Below are 23171 nucleotides of genomic sequence, written 5' to 3'. Positions count from 1 at the left end.
AGCTAGGAAATGGTGGAGGGGTAGCTCTGTTAATTAATGATGGTATTAGCGCAATAGAGAGGGATGACCTAAGTTCAGGAGACCAGGATGTAGAAGCAGTTTGGGTAGAGATGAGAAATTATGAAGGCAAGAAGTCATTTGTGGCAGTGGTGCACAGGCCCCTAACATTAACCACACTGTAGGATGGGGTATAAAGGAAGAAATAATGACAGCCTGTCAGAAAGGTACAGTGATAATTATGGGGGATTTTAACCGACAAAGTCGGTTTTAACCAGGCGGCACAGTGGCGCGGTGGTTAGCACTGCAGCCTCACAGCTCCAGCGACCCGGGTTCAATTCTGGGTACTGCCTGTGTGGAGTTTGCAAGTTCTCCCTGTGTCTGCGTGGGTTTCCTCCGGGTGCTCCGGTTTCCTCCCACATGCCAAAGACTTGCAGGTTGATAGGTAAATTGGCCATTAGCAATTAACCCTAGTGTAGGTAGGTGGGAGGGAAATATAGGGACAGGTGGGGATGTGGTAGGAATATGGAATTAGTGTAGGATTAGTATAAATGGGTGGTTGATGGTTGCCACAGACTCGGTGGGCCGAGTCACTCCCTCAGGACTGACCCTCCCACAGTGCAGTGCTCCCACAGTACTGACCCTCCAACAGTGCAGCGCTCCCTCAGTACTGACCCTCCGACAGTGCGGCACTCCCTCAGTACTGAACCTCTGACAGTGCAGCACTCCCTCAGTACTGACCCTCCGACAGTGCGGCACTCCCTCAGTACTGACCCTCCGACAGTGCGGCACTCCCTGAGTACTGACCCTCTGGCAGTGCGGCACTCCCTCAGTACTGACCCTTCCACAGTGCGGCGCTCCCTCAGTACTGAACCTCCAACAGTGCGGTGCTCACTCAATACTGACCCTCCGACAGGGCGGCGTTCCCTCAGTATTGACCCTCCGACAGTGCGGCACTCCCTCAGCACTGACCCTCCGACAGTGCGGCGCTCCCTCAGCACTGACCCTCCGATTGTGCAGCGCTACCTCAGCACTGACCCTCCGACAGTGCAGTGCTCCCTCAGCACTGACCCTCCGATTGTGCAGCGCTACCTCAGCACTGACCCTCTGACAGTGCAGCACTCCCTCAGTACTGACCCTCCGACAGTGCGGCGTTCCCTCAGTACTGTCCCTCCGACAGTGCGGCACTCCCTCAGTACTGACCCTCCCACAGTGCAGTGCTCCCTCAGTATTGACCCTCCAACAGTGCGGCGCTCCCTCAGTACCGACCCTCCGACAGTGCAGCGCTCCCTCAGTACTGACCCTCCGACAGTGCGGCGCTACCTCAGTACTGACCCTCCGACAGTGCGTCGCTCCCTCAGTACTGACCCTCTGACAGTGCAGCACTCCCTCAGTACTGACCCTCCGACAGTGCAGCACTCCCTCAGTACTGACCCTCCGACAGTGCAGCACTCCCTCAGTACTGACATTGGGGCCATTGGCCTTGTGTTTGTGCTGAAGCCTCTCGGGTGGGGTTCGAACCCACGAAGGTCTGGCTGTGGGTATCTGCACTTGGTGAAAGTGAGGTGGAAACAATATCATTCTGGATGCTTCCCTGCTGACCCAGCTCTGCCACTAGTGAGTCTCCTGAAGAATGAATCTCATTCTCTGAAAGATCTCTCCAATCAGTCCCACTCCCCCCTGCTCTTTCCCCCACAGCCCAGTAAATTTTTCCTTTTCAACTATTTATCCAATTCCTCTTTTGAAAGTTACTATTGAATCTGCTTCCACCGCCCTTTCAGGCAGCGCGTTCCAGATCACAACAACTCACTGTGTAAAAAAAATTCTCCTCAAATCCCCCTCTGGTTTTCTTACCAATTATCTTCAATCTGTGTCTCTCTGGTTACCGACCCTCCTGCTACCGGGAACAGTTTCTCCTTATTTACTCCATCAAAACCCTTCCTGATTTTGAACACTTCGATTAAATCTCCCCCTTAACCTTCTCTGCTCTAAGGAGAACAATCCCAGCTTCTCCCAGTCTCTCCACATTAACTGAAGTCCCTCATCCCTGGGACCATTCCAGTAAATCTCCTCCACACCCTCTCCAAGGCCTTGACATCCTCCTGAAAGTGCGGGGCCCGGAATTGGACACAATTCTCCAGCTGGGGGAGAACCCAGTGATTTATAAAAGTTTAACATAACTTCCTTATTTTTGTACTCTGTGCCTCTATTTATAAAGCCCAGGATCCCGGGTATTTTTAAACAGTCTTCTCAACTTGTCCCCCCACCTTCACAGATTTGTGTACATGCTCCCCCAGGTCTCTCTGTCCCTGCACCCTCTTTAAAATTGTACCGTTTATATTGTCCCTCCTCATCTTTCCTACCAAAATGAATCACTTCACACTTCTCTGTGTTAAACTGTATCTGCCGTGAGTCTGCCCATTTCGCCAGCCTGTCTCTGTTCACCTAAAGCCTGTTACTATCCTTCTCACTGTTTAATGCACTTCCCAGTTTCGCGTTGCAACACCGCAGCTGCAACCAACTTATAAAGGTTTACCAGAACTTCCTTGTATTTTGTAATCTGTGCCTCTCTGATTATAAAGATAACAAAGGAAAGTCTGCACACAGCAGTCATGGTCAACTCAAAGATACACAGTAAAATGAACACTGACTGTTCCAATCTCACAGCCACCAACCACCAGCACCCACTCAACATCGTACTTCAATCTGCGCTCAACCATTAACCTTCCTGAACATCCCAACAGCCAGCAAAGGTTTGCAAAGGATCAGAGAAATCCCCGTGAGCTCGCCTCATGGTCCGGAACTTGTTTCCCTTCAGCCTGGATTATGGGGCTCGGGATTCTGGATTGGGGCTCAAATTCACAAATTTCTGATTCCGGAGCGAGAGAGAGAGAGCTTTGCGTGGACTCAAGCTCCCAGACAGACTGTATTTAAAAAGCCTGCCCCCACATTAACTATATTAAGGGCCATCCATCCTTTAGTGATTTACTGTTACATAAGTTTGGTCTTTAGTGTGCTCCACAGGCCGGATATGGTGTTAAAGGAGTGAGGACATTTCCTTTAACTTGCAGACTCAATCAATCTCAGTGTTGATGAGGATTCACTGTGCAGTGTGGGGACAGTCACAAACAGAAATCTCTGTAGGGTGTCTGAAGGGAGGGGCAAGGTCTCGAGTCAAATCGAAAGCCCAGCTACACAGGCTAACTCCAAACAAACATCCATCCATTCATTCTGGTGCTTACAGAACAGAATGAGCCCATTCGGCCCATCGTATTGTTACAACCAGGTGAGAAGGGGTCTGGGGGGGTTCCCTCTCAGCCTTTGCCTGGTTTAACCGTAACAGGGTTTAATTTTAGAAACACTGTTTTTAGCGTCCCCCCTTCAGTGAATCCTTGCTCATTGCTCCAGCTGTAAGGCAAAGAAATCAGACAGGTTTCCTCAGATTTAAACAAGTGAAAATTTATTAATCTTAAACTCTAATCCAGTTAATGAATATGCCACAAAACCAGGCTAGCAGGCACAAGCGATAAACACACACGCAGATAGAGACAGAAAAAGTAGAAAAGAATAAAGGGGAAAAGTTTGAGGCAATAGCTGGCTTATAATTACCGTCTTTTAAGTTCAATGTGGAGTTGCCGGTAAGTCCTGCTGTTTGTTGGGGCCAGGTCACGCTTCCAATTGTTTCGGTGTCGGAGTCTTTTCTCTCTTGAGGTTTATGTGTCTTCCATGGGTCCACTGGTTTGGGAGAAAACGAGAGAGACACAGCCGGGAGAGAGGCTTGCTAGTTCCAGCTTCAGTTGCAAACTCTAGTCCATTCCTTTCTGTGTGGCACAATTTCAAAAACCAAGTTGGCCAGCAGGTCAGTCATGTGACTAACTGGCTAAACAACTCCTGCGTTTGTGGATTGTATCATCTTAGCAGTCCCTGGAATGTGCTTCCTTCCACCTTCAGTGTCTGGTGATCAAAATCCATTTGGGTTAATTGGATTCAGGGGGTAGTGCTTTGTCTCCACAAGCAGCGTTTCTTAGTGTCAAATGTCTGGTGATCTCTTTAACAAGTCATTTCTTACTCCAGCAACAGTTTAAAATCAATGTTCATATGACGACATTAATATGCCTCATTCTTGGCAGGTGGGGGTCTGCATGACAGTGTCCCTGCCTGCTCTTTGCTGGAGCAATCCCCAAACTAATCCCACTGCCCCGCTCTCCCCCCATAGCCCTGTATCAATCCCCAAACTAATCCCATTGCCCCACTCTCTCTCCATAGCCCTGTATCAATCCCAAACTAATCCCATTGCCTCACTCTCTCTCCATAGCCCTGTATCAATCCCCAAACTAATCCCACTGCCCCGCTCTCCCCCATAGCCCTGTATCAATCCCCAAACTAATCCCACTGTCCCGCTCTCCCCCCATAGCCCTGTATCAATTCCAAACTAATCCCACTGTCCCGCTCTCCCCCATAGCCCTGTATCAATCCCAAACTAATCCCATTGCCCCACTCTCTCTCCATAGCCCTGTATCAATCCCCAAACTAATCCCACTGCCCCGCTCTCCCCCATAGCCCTGTATCAATCCCCAAACTAATCCCACTGTCCCGCTCTCTCCCCATAGCCCTGTATCAATCCCCAATCTAGTCCCATTGTCCCGCTCTCCCCCCATAGCCCTGTATCAATCCCCAAACTAATCCCACTGTCCCGCTCTCTCCCCATAGCCCTGTATCAATCCCCAATCTAATCCCATTGTCCCGATCTCCCCCCATAGCCCTGTATCAATCCCCAAACTAATCCCACTGTCCCGCTCTCCCCCCATAGCCCTGTATCAATCCCCAATCTAATCCCACTGTCCCGCTCTCTCCCCATAGCCCTGTATCAATCCCCAATCTAATCCCACTTCCCCGCTCTCCCCCATAGCCCTGTATCAATCCCCAAACTAATCCCACTGCCCCGCTCTCCCCCCATAGCCCTGTATCAATCCCAAACTAATCCCAATGACCCACTCTCTCCCCATAGCCTTGTATCAATCCCCAAACTAATCCCAGTGCCCCGCTCTCTCCCCATAGCCTTGTATCAATCCCCAAACTAATCCCACTGCCCCGCTCTCTCCCCATAGCCCTGTATCAATCCCCAAACTAATCCCATTGCCCCACTCTCTCCCCATAGCCCTGTATCAATCCCAAACTAATCCCATTGACCCACTCTCTCCCCATAGCCCTGTATCAATCCCAAACTAATCCCAATGACCCACTCTCTCCCCATAGCCCTGTATCAATCCCCAAACTAATCCCAGTGACCCGCTCTCTCCCCATAGCCTTGTATCAATCCCCAAACTAATCCCACTGCCCCGCTCTCTCCCCATAGCCCTGTATCAATCCCCAAACTAATCCCATTGCCCCGCTCTCTCCCCACAGCCCTGTATCAATCCCAAACTAATCCCAGTGCCCCGCTCTCTCCCCATAGCCCTGTATCAATCCCCAAACTAATCCCACTGCCCCGCTCTCTCCCCATAGCCTTGTATCAATCCCCAAACTAATCCCACTGCCCCGCTCTCTCCCCATAGCCCTGTATCAATCCCAAACTAATCCCAATGACCCACTCTCTCCCCATAGCCCTGTATCAATCCCCAAACTAATCCCAGTGCCCCGCTCTCTCCCCATAGCCTTGTATCAATCCCCAAACTAATCCCACTGCCCCGCTCTCTCCCCATAGCCTTGTATCAATCCCCAAACTAATCCCACTACTCCACACACTCCTCATATCCCTGTATCAAACCCCAAACTAATCCCACCACCCTGCTCTCTCCCCATAGCCCGGTATTAATCCCAAACTAATCCCACTACTCCACTCTCTCCCCATAGCTCTGTATCAATCCCAAACTGATCCCACTACTCCACACTCTCCCCATAGCCCTGTATCAATCCCCAACCTAATCCCACTGCCTCGCTCTCCCCCCATAGCTCTGTATCAATCCCAAACTAGGCATAGAGTCATTACAGAAGAGAAAGAGGTCACTCGTTTTATTGAGTCCATGTCTGCTCTCTCCACAGTAATCCACTCAGTCCCATTTCCCCATTCTATTCCCTGTGGTTTGTATGTTTATTTTGACCCAGCGACAGTGAAGGAACGGCGATATAGTTCCAAGTCAGGATGGTGTGTGACTTGGAGGGGAAGCTGCAGGTGGTGGTGTTCCCATGCATCTGCTGCCCTCGTCCTTCTAGTTGGTAGAGTTCGCGGGTTTGGGCGGTGCTGTCGAAGGAGCCTTGGGGAGTTGCTGCAGTGCATCTTGTAGATGGTACACACTGCTGCCACTGTGCGTCGGTGGTGGAGGGAGTGAATGTTGAAGGTGGTGGATGGGGTGCCAATCAAGCGGGTTGCTTTCTCCTGGATGGTGTCGAGCTTCCTGAGTTGCAGTCTTGAGCTGGCACATGATGAACGGTTGGTTGGAAACAGAGCTGAACACCAGCCTGGCCAAGTCAATCCAAGAAATGCATGCAGCACAGGAACAATTAGATTTTTAGATTAGAGATACAGCACTGAAACAGGCCCTTCGGCCCACCGAGTCTGTGCCGACCATCAACCACCCATTTTATGCTAATCCTACACTAATCCCATATTCCTACCAAACATCCCCACCTGCCCCTGTATTTCCCTACCATCTACCTATTCTAGTGACAATTTATAATGGCCAATTTACCTACCAACTTGCAAGTCTTTTGGCTTGTGGGAGGAAACCGGAGCACCCGGAGAAAACCCACGCAGACACAGGCAGAACTTGCAAACTCCACACAGGCAGTACCCAGAATCGAACCCGGGTCCCTGGAGCTGTGAGGCTGCGGTGCTAACCACTGCGCCACTGTGCCGCCCAATAGCACAACACTGGGAAGCCACAAGTGACTGGTACAAATCCTACCACAGCAAGCTCACTCCTGCCCTTCAGCGAACGGAACATGCCAGGCTCCAACTGATGGGGTCTATAGGTGACTCCTGCCTCGCGGGGCAATTAGGAATAAGAACATAAGAAAATAAGAAATGGGAGTAGGAGTCGGCCATTCCGTCCCTGAAGCCTGCCCCACCATTCTATAAGATCATGGCTGATCTGCCCCAGATCTCAACTCCTCTTTCGTGCCAGCTCCTCATAGCCCTCAACTCCCTGGTACTTCAAAAATCTATCTACCTCCTCTTTAAATACTTTCAGTGATTTAGCCTCCACAACTCTCTGGGGTAGAGAATTCAATGGGTAACATGCATATCCCGTCCAGCATTGCCAAATGCTGTCGTCAAATTAAAGAGAGACTCCCATTTCTGCAACGTCTTTCACCCCCTCAGGACGTTCCATAGTGCCTCACAGCCATGGAAGTACTTTTGAAGTGTAGTCACTGTTGTAATGTAGGAAACGCAGCAGCCAATTTACACACAGCAAGAGCCCACAAACAGCAATGTGATAATGACCCAGATCATCTGTTTTTAGTGATGTTGGTTGAGGGATAAATATTGTCCCCAGGACACCGGGGAGAACTCCCCTGCTCTTCTTCCAATAGTGGCCGTGGGATCTTTTACACCCACCCGAGAGGGCAGACGGGGGCCTCGGTTTAATGTCTCATCTGAAAGACGGCACCTCCGACAGTGCGGCACTCCCTCAGTACTGACCCTCCGACAGTGCGGCGCTCCCTCAGCACTGACCCTCCGACAGTGCGGCGCTCCCTCAGCACTGACCCTCCGACAGTGCGGCGCTCCCTCAGCACTGACCCTCCGACAGTGCGGCGCTCCCTCAGCACTGACCCTCCGACAGTGCGGCGCTCCCTCAGTACTGACCCTCCGACAGTGCGGCGCTCCCTCAGTACTGACCCTCTGACAGTGCGGCGCTCCCTCAGTACTGACCCTCCGACAGTGCGGCACTCCCTCAGTACTGACCCTCCGACAGTGCGGCACTCCCTCAGTACTGACCCTCCCATACTCTCCAGGAGATGAATCTTTTAATTGTTGTGGTTTTCAGAACAATTTGAGAGGGTTGTGGAACCGAAGTGAGTGCTGTCAGGGGAGCTGGGGGACAGTGTTCCATGTCATTGACATGGAAAGATTGTGTTTTGACATACAGGCTTTCCATCAATCATCAGGATAATAAAGCATTCTCATTAAATTGAAACTTGAAATGTGACACTGTGTATTCCATAGGCAGTCGGAATATTGTGGAGAATTTGCAAATTATAGATGATAATCTTTGGGAAGTGGTTCTTGAATAGTCTCCAACTGAAGTGACTCATCTCCCATATAAAAGCATTATTATGTAAAATTACCCTAGTTCGGAGGGAATTAGAAAACCATGATCGTTACAGATTAGCACTTGGATTCCTTACCCATGTTTCTCTCTTCATCCCCCTGCTGGAGACTGTTTAGATTGTGTCAGCTGTGTCTCAGTGGGGAGCACTCAGTCTCTCTCTCTCTCTTTCTGTGTGTCTCTCTCTGTCTTTCTCTCTCTCTCTGTCCCTCACTCACTCTCTCTCTGTCTTTCTAACTCTCTGTCTCTCTCTGTGTCTGTCATTCTCTCTATCCCTCACTCTCTTTCTGTCTTCCGACCTCTTTGTCGCTGTCCGTCTCTCTGTCTCTCACTCTGTCTCTCTCTCAGAATGTTGTGGGTTCGAGTCGCACTCCACCTATTTGAATACAAAAATACAGGAAGAAGCTCCCAATGCAATATTGAGGGAGCAGTGCACTGTCAGAGGGTCAGTACTGAGGGAGTGCCGCACTGTCAGAGGGTCAGTACTGAGGGAGAGCCGCACTGTCGGAGGGTCAGTACTGAGGGAGTGCCGCACTGTCGGAGGGTCAGTACTGAGGGAGCGCCGCGCTGTCGGAGGGTCCGTACTGAGGGAGCGCCGCACTTTCGGAGGGTCAGTACTGAGAGAGTGCTGCACTGTCGGAGGGTCAGTACTGAGGGAGTGCTGCACTGTCGGAGGTGCTGTCTTTTGGGCGAGATGTTAAACCGAGGCCCCCGTCTGCCCTCTCGGGTGGGTGTAAAAGATCCCACGGCCACTATTGGAAGAAGAGCAGGGGAGTTCTCCCCGGTGTCCTGGGGACAATATTTATCCCTCAACCAACATCACTAAAAACAGATGATCTGGGTCATTATCACATTGCTGTTTGTGGAATCTTGCTGTGCACAAATTGGCTCCAGTATTTGCCACATTACAACTGTCGCTACACTTCAAAAGTAGTTCATTAACTGTAAAATAAGAGGAGACCCGTACCCCAGTGAGAGTCAGTATCTTCAGGAGAGGAGGGGGACCCGTACCCCAGTGAGAGTCAGCACATTCAGGAGAGGAGGGAGGGAGAGGCAGGTCGAAAGCAACTGGAAAATATTGGGTTATATGCATTCTCCTTCGAGGCACAGACTCCCTGTCTGTCATACCGGCTCCTGGCCAGCCTCAAAAAAGGTGTGAGCACATGCTGACGGAAAACAGGAGGCCACGAGCGTCAGAGGCCCTAGCCTCCAAGAGCTCGGAGTTTCATCACAGAGGAACAGATGGTACGAAGTAAGAGTGTGAAACAGAAGTGTGAGCTTGGTTACTGCTTCATACAACAACAACTTGCATTTAGCTTGCACCTTTAACAGAGTAAAACATCCCCAAAGTGCTTCGAAGGAGGGTAAATCAGAGCAGAATTTGACCCCGAGCCACATAAGGAGATATTAGGGACAGGCGACCAAAAGCTCGGTTTTTAAGGAGCATCTGAAAGGAGGAGAGAGGCGGAGAGGTTTAGGGCGGGAATTCCAGAGCTTAGGGCCCCAGGCAGCTGAAGGCACGGCCGCCAATGGTGGAGCGATGGGAATCGGGGGATGGGCAAGAGACCGGAATTGGAGGAATGCAGAGATCTCGGAGGGTTGTAGGGGCTGGAGGAGGTTACAGAGATAGGGAGGGTCGTGGGGGCTGGAGGAGGTTACAGAGATAGGGAGGGTCGTAGGGGCTGGAGGAGGTTACAGAGATAGGGAGGGTTGTAGGGGCTGGAGGAGGTTACAGAGATAGGGAGGGTCGTAGGGGCTGGAGGAGGTTACAGAGATAGTTGGGTCGCAGGGGCTGGAGGAGGTTACAGAGATAGGGAGGGTCGTAGGGGCTGGAGGAGGTTACAGAGATAGGGAGGGTTGTAGGGGCTGGAGGAGGTTACAGAGATAGGGAGGGTCGTAGGGGCTGGAGGAGGTTACAGAGATAGTTGGGTCGCAGGGGCTGGAGGAGGTTACAGAGATAGGGAGGGTCGCAGGGGCTGTAGGAGATTATAGAGATAGGGAGGGTCGTAGGGGCTGGAGGAGGTTACAGAGATAGGGAGGGTCGTAGGGGCTGGAGGAGGTTACATAGGTAGGGAGGGTCGTAGGGGCTGGAGGAGGTTACAGAGATAGCGAGGGTTGTAGGGGCTGGAGGAGGTTACAGAGGTAGGGAGGGTTGTAGGGGCTGGAGGAGGTTACAGAGGTAGGGAGGGTTGTAGGGGCTGGAGGAGGTTACAGAGGTAGGGAGGGTTGTAGGGGCTGGAGGAGGTTACAGAGGTAGGGAGGGTTGTAGGGACTGGAGGAGGTTACAGAGATAGGGAGGGTCGCAAGGGCTGTAGGAGATTATAGAGATAGGGAGGGTTGTAGGGGCTGGAGGAGGTTAAAGAGGTAGGGAGGGTTGTGGGGACTGGAGGAGGATCTTGTGGAGGCACCGCTGGTGATATCTCCGCAGGGCTTTGAGATGTCTGCTGTACAGTGTCCATGGTTCTGATACATACAGGAGGGCAGCTAACACTGCAGCCCTGTAGCCCATGAGCTTTGGTGCCAGGTTTGAGGTCTTTGTCGTCCAGCACTCTTTTCCTCAGATGTCCAAAGGCTGCGCTGACACACTGGCGGCGATGCTGAGTTCCATCGTCGATGTCTGCCCTTGCTGAGAGGAGGCTCCCAAGGTATGAGAAGTGATCCACATTGTCCAGTGGTTTGCTGTGGATCTTGATAGTCAGGGGGCAGTGTTGCACTACAGGAGCAGACTGGTAGAGGACCTTTGACTGCAGGATCTTCAGCTTAAGGCCCATTCTTTCATACGCCTGTGTGAATGCATCGATGAGGGTTTGAAGCTCGGCCTCTGAGTGCAGGCATACGTGTCATCAGCGTACTGCAGCTCAGTGACAGAGGTTGGGGATGAACACACACCCCCACACTCTCTCTCACACACAGCAGTAAAGCCCCAGGCCCCATCCCCAGCCTGTGCTGAGTTTACTGAGCTCTAGCGGGACGGAAGTGGGGGCTACCATTGCAGCCCGTGAGGATGTGGGGGGGCGGAGGGTAAGTGAGGGGTGGGGGAGGTTAAATCAGCGAGTGCTCCTCCTCCCTATTGCCTTCCAGCCAGAAAATGTGAGTGTGTGGGTGACACGGGGTCAGCATCGGAGCTGACTGTGAAGCTCCCCTTGGTTGAACACCTAGGGAGCACTCATTATCCGGCTAATACACACGAGGAACATTCTTTGCGAGGAAATAATGCGCCCTAAAACAAGCCTTTTTATTCTGTAAAGGCATGACTCACTGCAGTAGGGAAAAGGTTAAACTATTGGCAGGCTGGGAATGCGAGGATTACAGGTAACTGGTCAAGAAAGACAGAACTCCCGTTTCTCCAGCTCCTCAGCCCCTCAGGACGCCCCAAAGCGCCTCACAGACAATGATGTACTCCTTGAAGTGTGGTCACTGTTGTAACGTAGGGAACGCAGCAGCCAATTTGCGCACAGCAAGATCCCACAAACGGCGAGGTGTACCTGCCCAGCGAGTGTTTGTTGACACAATATGCAGAATGAACAGGAGCAAAAATAAGAACCACAGCAGTCCAACTGCCCAGTTCCACAAACTAATTTGGCCCACTCCTCTAAATGTCATTCCTTCAGCTTCTGTGTTGCTCTGTGAACGGAAGCTTATTCAACTGACAGTCAATATTGCCCCCTGATGTACTGACAGTGTACAGCTCACACGCTGAAGCACTCACTGATAGCTGCACCAAATTTTGCACACTAACTCAGCTTGCAACCCCATATGGACATGCAGACAGAGATATTCACACTGCTGTGCACAGGCAGCCTTGTACACCGAACACACATGTGCGCACACAAAATGCACACACTGACACACAAACACACACACAGACACGCGCACACACAGACATATATACACACACACAGAGACATGTACACACACACGTACACACACACATTTCTTCTTCTCTCTTTGGCCTCCTTGTCTCGAGAGACAATGGATACGCGCCTGGAGGTGGTCAGTGGTTTGTGAAGCAGCGCCTGGAGTGGCTATAAAGGCCAATTCTAGAGTGACCGACTCTTCCACAGGTGCCGCAGAGAAATTTGTTTGTCGGGGCTGTTACACAGTTGGCTCTCCCCTTGCGCCTCTGTCTTTTTTCCTGTCAACTGCTAAGTCTCTTCGACTCGCCACGCTTTAACTCCGCCTTTATGGCTGTCCGCCAGCTCTGGCGATCGCTGGCAACTGACTCCCACGACTTGTGATCAATGTCACAGGACTTCATGTCGCGTTTGCAGACGTCTTTAAAGCGGACACGTGGACGGCCGGTGGGTCTGATACCAGTGGCGAGCTCGCTGTACAATGTGTCCTTGGGGATCCTGCCATCTTCCATGCGGCTCACATGGCCAAGTCATCTGAAGCGCCGCTGGCTCAGTAGGGTGTATATGCTGGGGATGTTGGCCGCCTCGAGGACTTCTGTGTTGGAGATATAGTCCTGCCACCTGATGCCAAGGATTCTCCGGAGGCAGCTAAGATGGAATGAATCGAGACGTCGCTCTTGGCTGGCATACGTTTCCAGGCCTCGCTGCCGTAGAGCAAGGTACTGAGGACACAGGCCTGATGCACTCGGACTTTTGTGTTCCGTGTCAATGCACCATTTTCCCACACTCTCTTGGCCAGTCTGGACATAGCAGTGGAAGCCTTTCCCATGCGCTTTTTGATTTCTGCATTGAGAGACAGGTTACTGGTGATAGTTGAGCCTCGGTAGGTGAACTCTTGAACCACTTCCAGAGCGTGGTCGCCGATATTGATGGATGGGGAATTTCTGACGTCCTGTCCCATGATGTTCGTTTTCTTGAAGCTGATGGTTAGGCCAAATTCGTTGCAGGCAGCCGCAAACCTGTCGATGAGACTCACACATTTACACACAGACATATGCAGTCACACACTCACACACTGGAGCATTTACTCAAAGTATAATGGGACAATGAAGGATTCTTGATGATCAGTCACAGGACTGGGAAATGGAGATTAAAAGGGTGCAAGGTTTCACTCAGAGCCCTATTCAGTCATTACCAGCAATTGCACAACTGAGACACAGGTGAGGACCCTTGTCCCATGCATTGAATCTCACCTCGTGTGTACAGCAGCCCTGGTCCCAGCAGCAGTCTCTGGATAGTGATCAGGGTCAGGCTGCCTGGCTGATTTTGCCCCTCTCAACTGACCCTACCGTCACATCATCTGACTGACACTTAACTAATTCCACGTTTTCCCCCAGACTCCTCTCTCATTCTGTGTCCCAGTCTCTCTTTTCCTGCTCCCAGCTCTCCGTATCCTCCCATACACACTCTCTCCTGCCCTAGGATAATCAGGGTTTATTTCGTAGTGGGGGGGTGGGGGTCTCCCTTTCCATGCCTCTATCGGGACCCTGCTCACCCACCGCCCTGAACCCGTCATTCTCCTCCTTTAAATGCTGTGACACCCGAGACCCTTTCCTCGTGCCCAGACCCTTCAACACTGGGAACCAGCCTGGCGGCCTTTCTCTCTCTCTCTGTATCACCTGTCCCTGGCTCTCTTTGCGACAGACACGACACTATATAAATACAAGTTGTTGTTGTATCCTTGCTGTTGCCATAGTTCGAAGCTGGGGGGAGGCGGGGTTTCCACCTCTGTTGGTGTCACCCAAACCCTCTCTTGCTGGCCTGTGAATCTTTAAAGCAGTAAAACATCCCCAAGGTGCTTCCCAGGAGCGTAGATCAGCCAGGATTTGACCCCGAGCCACATAAGGAGATATTAGGGACAGGCGACCAAAAGCTCGGTCAAAGAGGTCCGTTTTCAGGAGTGTCTTAAAGGAGAGAGAGAGAGAGAGGCGGAGAGGTTTAGGGAGGGAATTCCAGAGCTTAGGGCCCCAGGCAGCTGAAGACTGGTGGAGCAATGGGAATCGGGGGATGAACAAGAGGCCGGAATTAGAGGAGTGCAGAGATCTCGGAGGGTTGTAGGGGCTGGAGGAGGTTACAGAGATAGGGAGGGTTGTAGGGGCTGGAGGAGGTTACAGAGATAGGGAGGGTTGTAGGGGCTGGAGGAGGTGACAGAGATAGGGAGGGTTGTAGGCGCTGGAGGAGGTTACAGAGATAGGGAGGGTTCTAGGGGCTGGAGAAGGTTACAGAGATAGGGAGGGGGGGGCGAGGAGGCCATGGAGGGATTTGAACACGAGGATGAGAATTTTAAAATCGAGACTTTGCGGACCGGGAGCCAGTGTAGGTCAGCGAGCACAGGGGGTGAACGGACTCGGTGTGAGTTAAGACAAGGGCAGCTGAGTTTTGGATGACCTCAGGTTTACGGAGTGTAGAATGTGAGAGACCAGCCAGGAGTGTGTTGGAATAGTCAAGTCTAGAGGTAACGAAGGCATGAATGAGGATTTCAGCAGCAGATGAGCTGAGACAGGGGCAGAGTCAGGCAATGTTACGGAGGTGGAAATCAGTGATCTTAGTGAGGGTTTGAATATGTGTTTGGAAGCTCATCTTGGGGTCAAATGTGACACCAAGGTTGCGATCAGACTGGCTTAATCTCAGACTGTTGAAGAGGGATGGAGTCGGTAGCTCGGGAATGGAGTTTAGAGTGGGGACCAAAAGCAATGGCTCCAGTCTTCCCAATATTTAATTGGAGTAAATTTCTGCTCATCCAGTACTGGAAGTTGGATTATCAGTCTGATAATTTAGTAACAGTGGAGGAGTCGAGGGAAGTGCTGGTGAGGTAGAGCTGGGTGTCGTCAGTGTACATGTGAAAACTAACGGTGTGCTTTCGGATGATGTCACCGAGGGGCAGCACAGAGACAATAAACAGGAGAGGGCCAAGGATAGATCCTTGGGAGACAACAGAGGTAACGGTGTGGGAGCAGGAAGAGAAACAGGAGAGGGCCAAGGATAGATCCTTGGGGGACAACAGAGGTACCGGTGTGGGAGCAGGAAGAGAAACAGGAGAGGGCCAAGGATAGATCCTTGGGGGACAACAGAGGTACCGGTGTGGGAGCAGGAAGAGAAACAGGAGAGGGCCAAGGATAGATCCTTGGGGGACAACAGAGGTAACGGTGTGGGAGCAGGAAGAGAAACAGGAGAGGGCCAAGGATAGATCCTTGGGGGACAACAGAGGTAACGGTGTGGGAGCAGGAAGAGAAACAGGAGAGGGTGAAGGATAGATCCTTGGGGGACAACAGAGGTAACGGTGTGGGAGCAGGAAGAGAAGCCAATCACCTCAGAAAAAGCTTTGGCCCAGGTGCAGGTTGAATACGAAAGCCCTTTGCTTCCAGAAAGCGAGTCTGAAGGAACTCCCATCTCTCCAGCCCCTTTCACCCCCTCAGGACGTCCCAAAGCCCCTCACAGCCAACAAAGTACTTTTTTTGAAGTGTGGCACTGTTGTAATGTAAGAGACGCAGCAGCCAATTTGTGCACAGCAAGATCCCAGAAACAGCAATGTGATAGTGAGATATTGTGTGTCTCTAGGCCAAATTTCTGACTGATTCACGCTCCTATGTCGGGCCTCGGCATGTTTTACTATGTCAAAGAAGGTGCAGAAATGATTTACAAATATGATAACCAAACTACGAGGTTATAACTATCAGGAAAGATTGAACAGGCTGGGGCTCTTTTCTCTAGAAAAGGGAAGGCTGAGGGGGTGACCTGATAGAGGACTTTAAAATGATGAAGGGGGTTCGATAGGGTCGACTTAGAGAAGATGTTCCCACTTGTGAGGGAGAGACCAGAACTAGGAGGCCATCAATATAAGACAGTCACTAATAAATCCAATGGGGAATTCAGGAGAAACTCCTTTCCCCAGAGAGTGGGGAGAATGTGGAACTCACTACCACAGGGAGTGGTTGAGGTGAATAGTATCGATATATTTAAGGGGAAGCTGGATAAACACATGAGGGAGAAAGGAATAGAAGGATAGGGTGATGGGGTGAGATGGAGAGGGGGGTGGGAGGAGGCTCGTGTGGAGCAGAAACAGCAGCATGGAGTGGATGGGCCGAATGGCCTGTTTCTGTGCATGAATACTCTAATTCTAGGTCATAGGCAGTGTACAGATGCAAGTTGTTGTGTAACTCGGGCACTAGCATGAGAGACAAAATGAGTGAGAGTTGCTCAGATCATTTGGTTTTCTGAAGTTACATGGGGATTTGGGAGGTAAGACAGGGAGGGAGGAGGGACAGAGAACGGGGGAGGGAGGGAGGGTGGGAGAGTTGGGGGGTGGGGGGGGGGGTTGCGGGGGGAGGGGTGCACAAAATCCTGCATCCTGCACCTGCAAACCACATAATTTACATCTTTAAACTGAAAGTGTTAATGGGCAACGGTGAGACAAGACACCAGCTTCCTGCAAATCCACTGGAGGGAATCCTCCACCAGGAGGGGTTAACTGCAATCCACATCACTGATTCAGCACCTCCTCACGTTAATTAATAGCACTCACAGGGGAAACCCCTTTATCCTGTTCCACTCAGCTCACCAGCCCACTGCCTGCATTGGTGCGTGTGATAGAGAGTGTGTGCGTGAGTGTGTCTGTGTGTGTGTTTTGTTTGTTTGCGTGTGCCTGCGTGTGCGTGCGCTTGCGAGAGTGAGTGTGTGAGTATGTGTGCATTCAGAGATCACACACATCCCAGGGAGCTGCAGCTTAATGAAGACAGTCTGACATTTGTGAAAAAATCTATCACTGGCTGATTTAAAATGATTCATTGAGCTAACACGTACTGCTTTTTATGGGAGAGAGCTCCACACTCTGACCACCCTTTGTGTGATATTTCCTAACTTCTCTCCTGAAAGGGCTGCCTCAGATTTTCAGTTAATGTCCCCCAGTGTCCGAGACACCCCCAACCAGCAGGAGAATGTTCTCTCGATCTACCATGTCAATTCCTTTCAACGTTCCTAAAAACCTCAATTAAATCACCCCACTCAAATTGCTATATTCCAGGAGTCTTGGTAATAATCTGGTGAATCTACATAGCCACTATGCCCTTGCTAAGGTACGGTTCCCAGAACTGTATCACTGGAGCAAAGCTCCCTCCCCTTTATATTCCAGCTGTCTTGTTATAGACCAATATTCCATTAACCTTTTAATTTTTTTGCACCTCACCACTACATTTTGGATATAAAAAAAGAGAAAGTGCTGGAAATTCTCAGTGGTTCAGGCAGCCTCAGTGGAGAGAGAAAACCAGTTAACCTTTCAGGTCTGTGACCTCTCTTCAGAAAGCTACATTTTAGTGTTCAGCCTCCTTCTGTGCAACCCCAGACAGTGAGGGTGGGAGTCATCGCAGGACAAAGTTCTTCGCAGACAACGAAGTACTTTTTGAAGTGCAGTCACAGCTGTAATGTAGGAAACGCAGCAGCCAATTTGCGCACAGCAAGATCCCACAAACAGCAATGTGATAACGACCCGGATCATCTGTTTTTAGTGATGTTGGTTGAGGGATAAATATTGTCCCCAGGACACCGGGGAGAACTCCCCTGCTCTTCTTCCAATAGTGGCCGTGGGATCTTTTACACCCACCCAAGAGGGCAGACGGGGCCTCAGTTTAATGTCTCATCTGAAAGAGAGCACCTCCGACAGTGCGGCGCTCCCTCAGCACTGACCCTCCGACAGTGCGGCGCTCCCTCAGCACTGACCCTCCGACAGTGCGGCACTCCCTCAGCACTGACCCTCCGACAGTGCGGCGCTCCCTCAGTACTGACCCTCCGACAGTGCGGCACTCACTCAGTACTGACCCTCCGACAGTGCGGCACTCCCTCAGTACTGACCCTCCGACAGTGCAGCACTCCCTCAGTACTGACCCTCCGACAGTGCTGCCTTAGTACTGGCACAGGGGAGTGTCCAGTCTCTAGTGTTGGGGATCAAACCCAGAGCAAATGCTACCCGCTGAGGCACAGCTGACGAGGGAGACAGGGTTCAAATCCCACCACGGCAAATGGTGGAATTTAAATTCAAATAATTAATAAATTCAATTATTGAATAAAAATCTGGAATTGAAAGCTCGTCTCAGTAATGGTGCCATGAAACTATCATCGATTGTTGTAAAAACCCGTCTGGTTCACCAATGTCCTTTAGGGAAGGAAATCTGCTGTCCTGACCCGGTCTGGCCTAAATCTGACACCAGACCCACAGTAATATGGTTGACTCTTAACTGTCCTCTGAAATGGCCTCGCAAGCCACTCAGTTCAAGGGCAATGAAGGATGGACAACCTTGCCAGTGACACCCGTATCCCATGAAAGAATTGGAATAAAATCCCGTACAATAACCCGAAGGTTTGGTTAACACACACTGAAAAAGCTCAGTCTCTGAGTAAATTAACTGTATCAATTTCCACCAGGCTGGGGTTTAAATTAACATCTCGATCAGACAGCAAACAGCTATATAAAGAGCAAGCAAACACATTTAAATGAGTCAGTTGTGGTGCCCAGGTGTACAATAGGAACTCATGGGGGTGGAGAGGGCAGGCTCAAGAGGTGGGAAATGATTATTTAAATTTCAGCTGAAGGGATAAGGAGAGAGAGGAGTGTAGAACTGAGAGGAACAGTCACACAGAGACGCAGAAAGTGAGCGACAGAGTGGTGGCGTGGGGGGGGGGTGGGGGGGGAGTAGTTGACACTGCAAGAAGATTTATCTTTGCATCAGTCTTCCAACCTTTTCCCCACTTCCCCTCTCTCTCCACGAGGAAGCTCACAGCGAACGAGAAGCAAGAGGTGAACCCTCACGATGTTAAGTGGGATTAAACTGGACGGAGTGGATTCCCCCGACTGGAATAGCTACTTCCAGGAGAATGAGGTCTGTTCAAACACTCTTTTGTATCTGATTTAACTTCTCAAAAGTTTCAAAAGAGAGGTTTCAAAAAAACCTCAATCCCGGAAAAATTGGGAATTTGGGATCAGAAGATTGACAGAAGTTTTGTCTGGAGGTGTAATGGCTGGTAAAGTTTTTTTTGTTTAAGTTCGTTGGTCCTTGTTGAAGAGTTCGGTGTTTGAGAATCAGTGCTGGTTGTGGGAGGCAGGTTAGGGGGGGGGCGTTGGGGCAGGGAGGGTATCTCTTAACCTGTTGCGTGTTGAGAGGGAGGCAGTTTAGGGTTTGTCTGTCGGTCGGAAGCTGGGGCCCGATGCTTGGCAGTCTTATGTGTTGTGGCTGGTTGCGTCAACGCAGCTGTGCTGTATTGAGGCAGAATGCCTTCATGGCAAGAACACAACTGCAACTTTCCCTCTCCGACATTACAACAGTGAGCACACTTCAAAAGTGCTTCATTGGCTGTCAGGCGCTTTGGGACGTCCTGAGGTGGGGAAAGGAGCTGGAGAGACGCACAATCTTTCTCGCCAAGATTAGGGCACTCCTCTCCCTCTTTCTCTCTCCATGGCCTCACCCATCCTAACCCCTGCATCCGCCTCCCCTCGGACCTTCTCTGCAACCCGTTCCTGTCCCCTTCACCTCACTATCGCTGTCAGAGCGCTCACACTGAATGGCTCTTGGCAACTCTCTAGCTAAACCCTTCGGCCTCTCAACCCGATCCTCACATTCAGAAAGCATCCCAATACTCAGCTTTTCGATCCAGCTTCCTGGCGTGCCTCCTAACTCTCACAGCACGGCTCGGAGTCCACCGCTGTAAAATATTTTGAGATGTTGTCGACTGCAAAGACACATCGTTGCAGTTCAAAAGCATATCTGGCTGTCAGAGAGGGAGAGATGGGGGTCTCCCAGCTACCTGGTGGCAGAATAAACAGGAGAGGGAGCAAAGGAGTTGCATTTATAGAGACCTTGGACAACCACAGGACATCGTAATGCAGATTACATAACATTACATGACCCGGAAAAAGAGGCACGATTATAACACTCTCTCTCACACCCCTCTCCCTCAGTATAGACTCTCAGTTATAACATTAACTCTGTTACACACCCCACCCTCAGTATAGACTCTCAGTTATAACACTCTCTCTGTTACACACCTCTCCCTCAGTATAGACACTCAGTAACAACATTGACTCTGTCACACACCCCACCCTCAGTATAGACTCTCAGTTATAACATTAACTCTGTCACACACACCACCCTCAGTATAGACTCTCAGTTATAACATTAACTCTGTCACACACACCACCCTCAGTATAGACTCTCAGTTATAACATTAACTCTGTCACACACACCACCCTCAGTATAGACTCTCAGTTATAACATTAACTCTGTCACACACACCACCCTCAGTATAGACACTCAGTTATAACATTAACTCTGTCACACACACCACCCTCAGTATAGACTCTCAGTTATAACATTAACTCTGTCACACACACCACCCTCAGTATAGACTCTCAGTTATAACATTAACTCTGTCACACACACCACCCTCAGTATAGACACTCAGTTACAACACTCTCTCACACATCCCTCTCCCTCAGTATAGACTCTCAGTTATAACATTAACTCTGTCACACACACCACCCTCAGTATAGACTCTCAGTTATAACATTAACTCTGTCACACACACCACCCTCAGTATAGACACTCAGTTACAACACTCTCTCACACATCCCTCTCCCTCAGTATAGACACTCAGTTATAACATTAACTCTGTCACACACACCCCTCTCCCTCAGTATAGACTCTCAGTAACAACATTAACTCTGTCACACACCCCCCTCTCCCTCAGTATAGACTCTCAGTAACAACATTAACTCTGTCACACACCCCTCTCCCTCAGTATAAACACTCAGTTATAACATTAACTCTGTCACACACACCCCTCTCCCTCAGTATAAACACTCAGTTATAACACTCTCTCACACACACCACCCTCAGTATAGACACTCAGTTATAACACCTTCCCCCTCACACCCCTCTCCCTCAGTATAGACACTCAGTTATAACACTCTCTCTCACACCCCTCTCCCTCAGTATAGACTCTCAGTTACAACATTAACTCTCTCACACACAACACTCAGTATAAACTCTCAGTTATAACATTAACTCTCTCACACACAACACTCAGTATAAACTCTCAGTTACAACATTAACTCTCTCACACACAACACTCAGTATAGACACTCAGTTATAACATTAACTCTGTCACACACACCCCTCTCCCTCAGTATAAACACTCAGTTATAACACTCTCTCACACACCACCCTCAGTATAGACACTCAGTTATAACACCTTCCCCCTCACACCCCTCTCCCTCAGTATAGACACTCAGTTATAACACTCTCTCACACACACACAACCCTCAGTATAGACTCTCAGTTATAACACTCTCTCACACACACACCACCCTCAGTATAGACTCTCAGTTACAACATTAACTCTGTCACACACCCCACCCTCAGTATAGACTCTCAGTTATAACATTAACTCTCTCACACACCCCTCTCCCTCAGTATAGACACTCAGTTATAACATTAACTCTGTCACACACACCACCCTCAGTATAGACTCTCAGTTACAACATTAACTCTGTCACACACACCACACTCAGTACAGACTCTCAGTTATAACATTAACTCTGTCACACACCCCACCCTCAGTATAGGCTCTCAGTTATAACATTAACTCTCTCACACACCCCACCCTCAGTATAGACTCTCAGTTATAACATTAACTCTGTCACACACACCACCCTCAGTATAGACTCTCAGTTACAACATTAACTCTGTCACACACCCCACCCTCAGTATAGACTCTCAGTTATAACATTAACTCTCTCACACACCCCTCTCCCTCAGTATAGACACTCAGTTATAACATTAACTCTGTCACACACACCACACTCAGTATAGACACTCAGTTATAACATTAACTCTGTCACACACAACCCTCAGTATAGACACTCAGTTATAACATTAACTCTGTCACACACACAACCCTCAGTATAAACACTCAGTTATAACATTAACTCTCTCACACACACACAACACTCAGTCTAGACACTCAGTTATAACATTAACTCTGTCACACACACAACACTCAGTATAAACTCTCAGTTATAACATTAACTCTGTCACACACACAACCCTCACTATAGACACTCAGTTACAACATTAACTCTCACACACACAACCCTCAATATAGACTCTCAGTAACAACATTGACTCTGTCACACACACAACCCTCAGTATAGACACTCAGTTACAACATTAACTCTGTCACACACACAACCCTCAGTATAGACTCTCAGTTATAACATTAACTCTGTCACACACCCCACCCTCAGTATAGACACTCAGTTATAACATTAACTCTGTCACACACACAACCCTCAGTATAGACTCTCAGTTATAACATTAACTCTCACACACACCACCCTCAGTATAGACACTCAGTTATAACATTAACTCTGTCACACACACAACCCTCAGTATAGACTCTCAGTTATAACATTAACTCTCACACACACCACCCTCAGTATAGACACTCAGTTATAACATTAACTCTGTCACACACACAACCCTCAGTATAGACACTCAGTTATAACATTAACTCTGTCACACACAACACTCAGTATAGACACTCAGTTATAACATTAACTCTGTCACACACACAACACTCAGTATAAACTCTCAGTTATAACATTAACTCTGTCACACACACAACACTCAGTATAAACTCTCAGTTATAACATTAACTCTGTCACACACACAACCCTCACTATAGACACTCAGTTATAACATTAACTCTGTCACACACAACACTCAGTATAGACACTCAGTTATAACATTAACTCTGTCACACACACAACACTCAGTATAAACTCTCAGTTATAACATTAACTCTGTCACACACACAACCCTCACTATAGACACTCAGTTATAACATTAACTCTGTCACACACACAACACTCAGTATAGACACTCAGTTATAACATTAACTCTCTCACACACACACAACACTCAGTATAGACACTCAGTTATAA

General features: G+C 49.6%; 1 protein-coding gene across 1 annotated transcript in view; it reads left to right on the top strand.

Annotated features, from left to right (window-relative positions):
• The first annotated feature begins 18779 nt into the window (after positions 1 to 18779).
• The window catches only part of LOC137355850 (forkhead box protein A2-like), a 90337-nt gene continuing 85945 nt past the window's right edge, over positions 18780 to 23171 (top strand). The window contains exon 1 of the mRNA XM_068021439.1: positions 18780 to 19050. Within this exon, the coding sequence (XP_067877540.1) occupies positions 18982 to 19050 (69 nt within the window). The 5' untranslated portion in view covers positions 18780 to 18981. The remainder of the gene's footprint in view (positions 19051 to 23171) is intronic.

Source organism: Heterodontus francisci, chromosome 44, assembly GCF_036365525.1.
Source record: "Heterodontus francisci isolate sHetFra1 chromosome 44, sHetFra1.hap1, whole genome shotgun sequence".
NCBI classification, from domain to species: domain Eukaryota; kingdom Metazoa; phylum Chordata; class Chondrichthyes; order Heterodontiformes; family Heterodontidae; genus Heterodontus; species Heterodontus francisci.
Note: the sequence above shows the minus strand (reverse complement) of the source record. Positions and strands in the feature narration are given on the sequence as shown.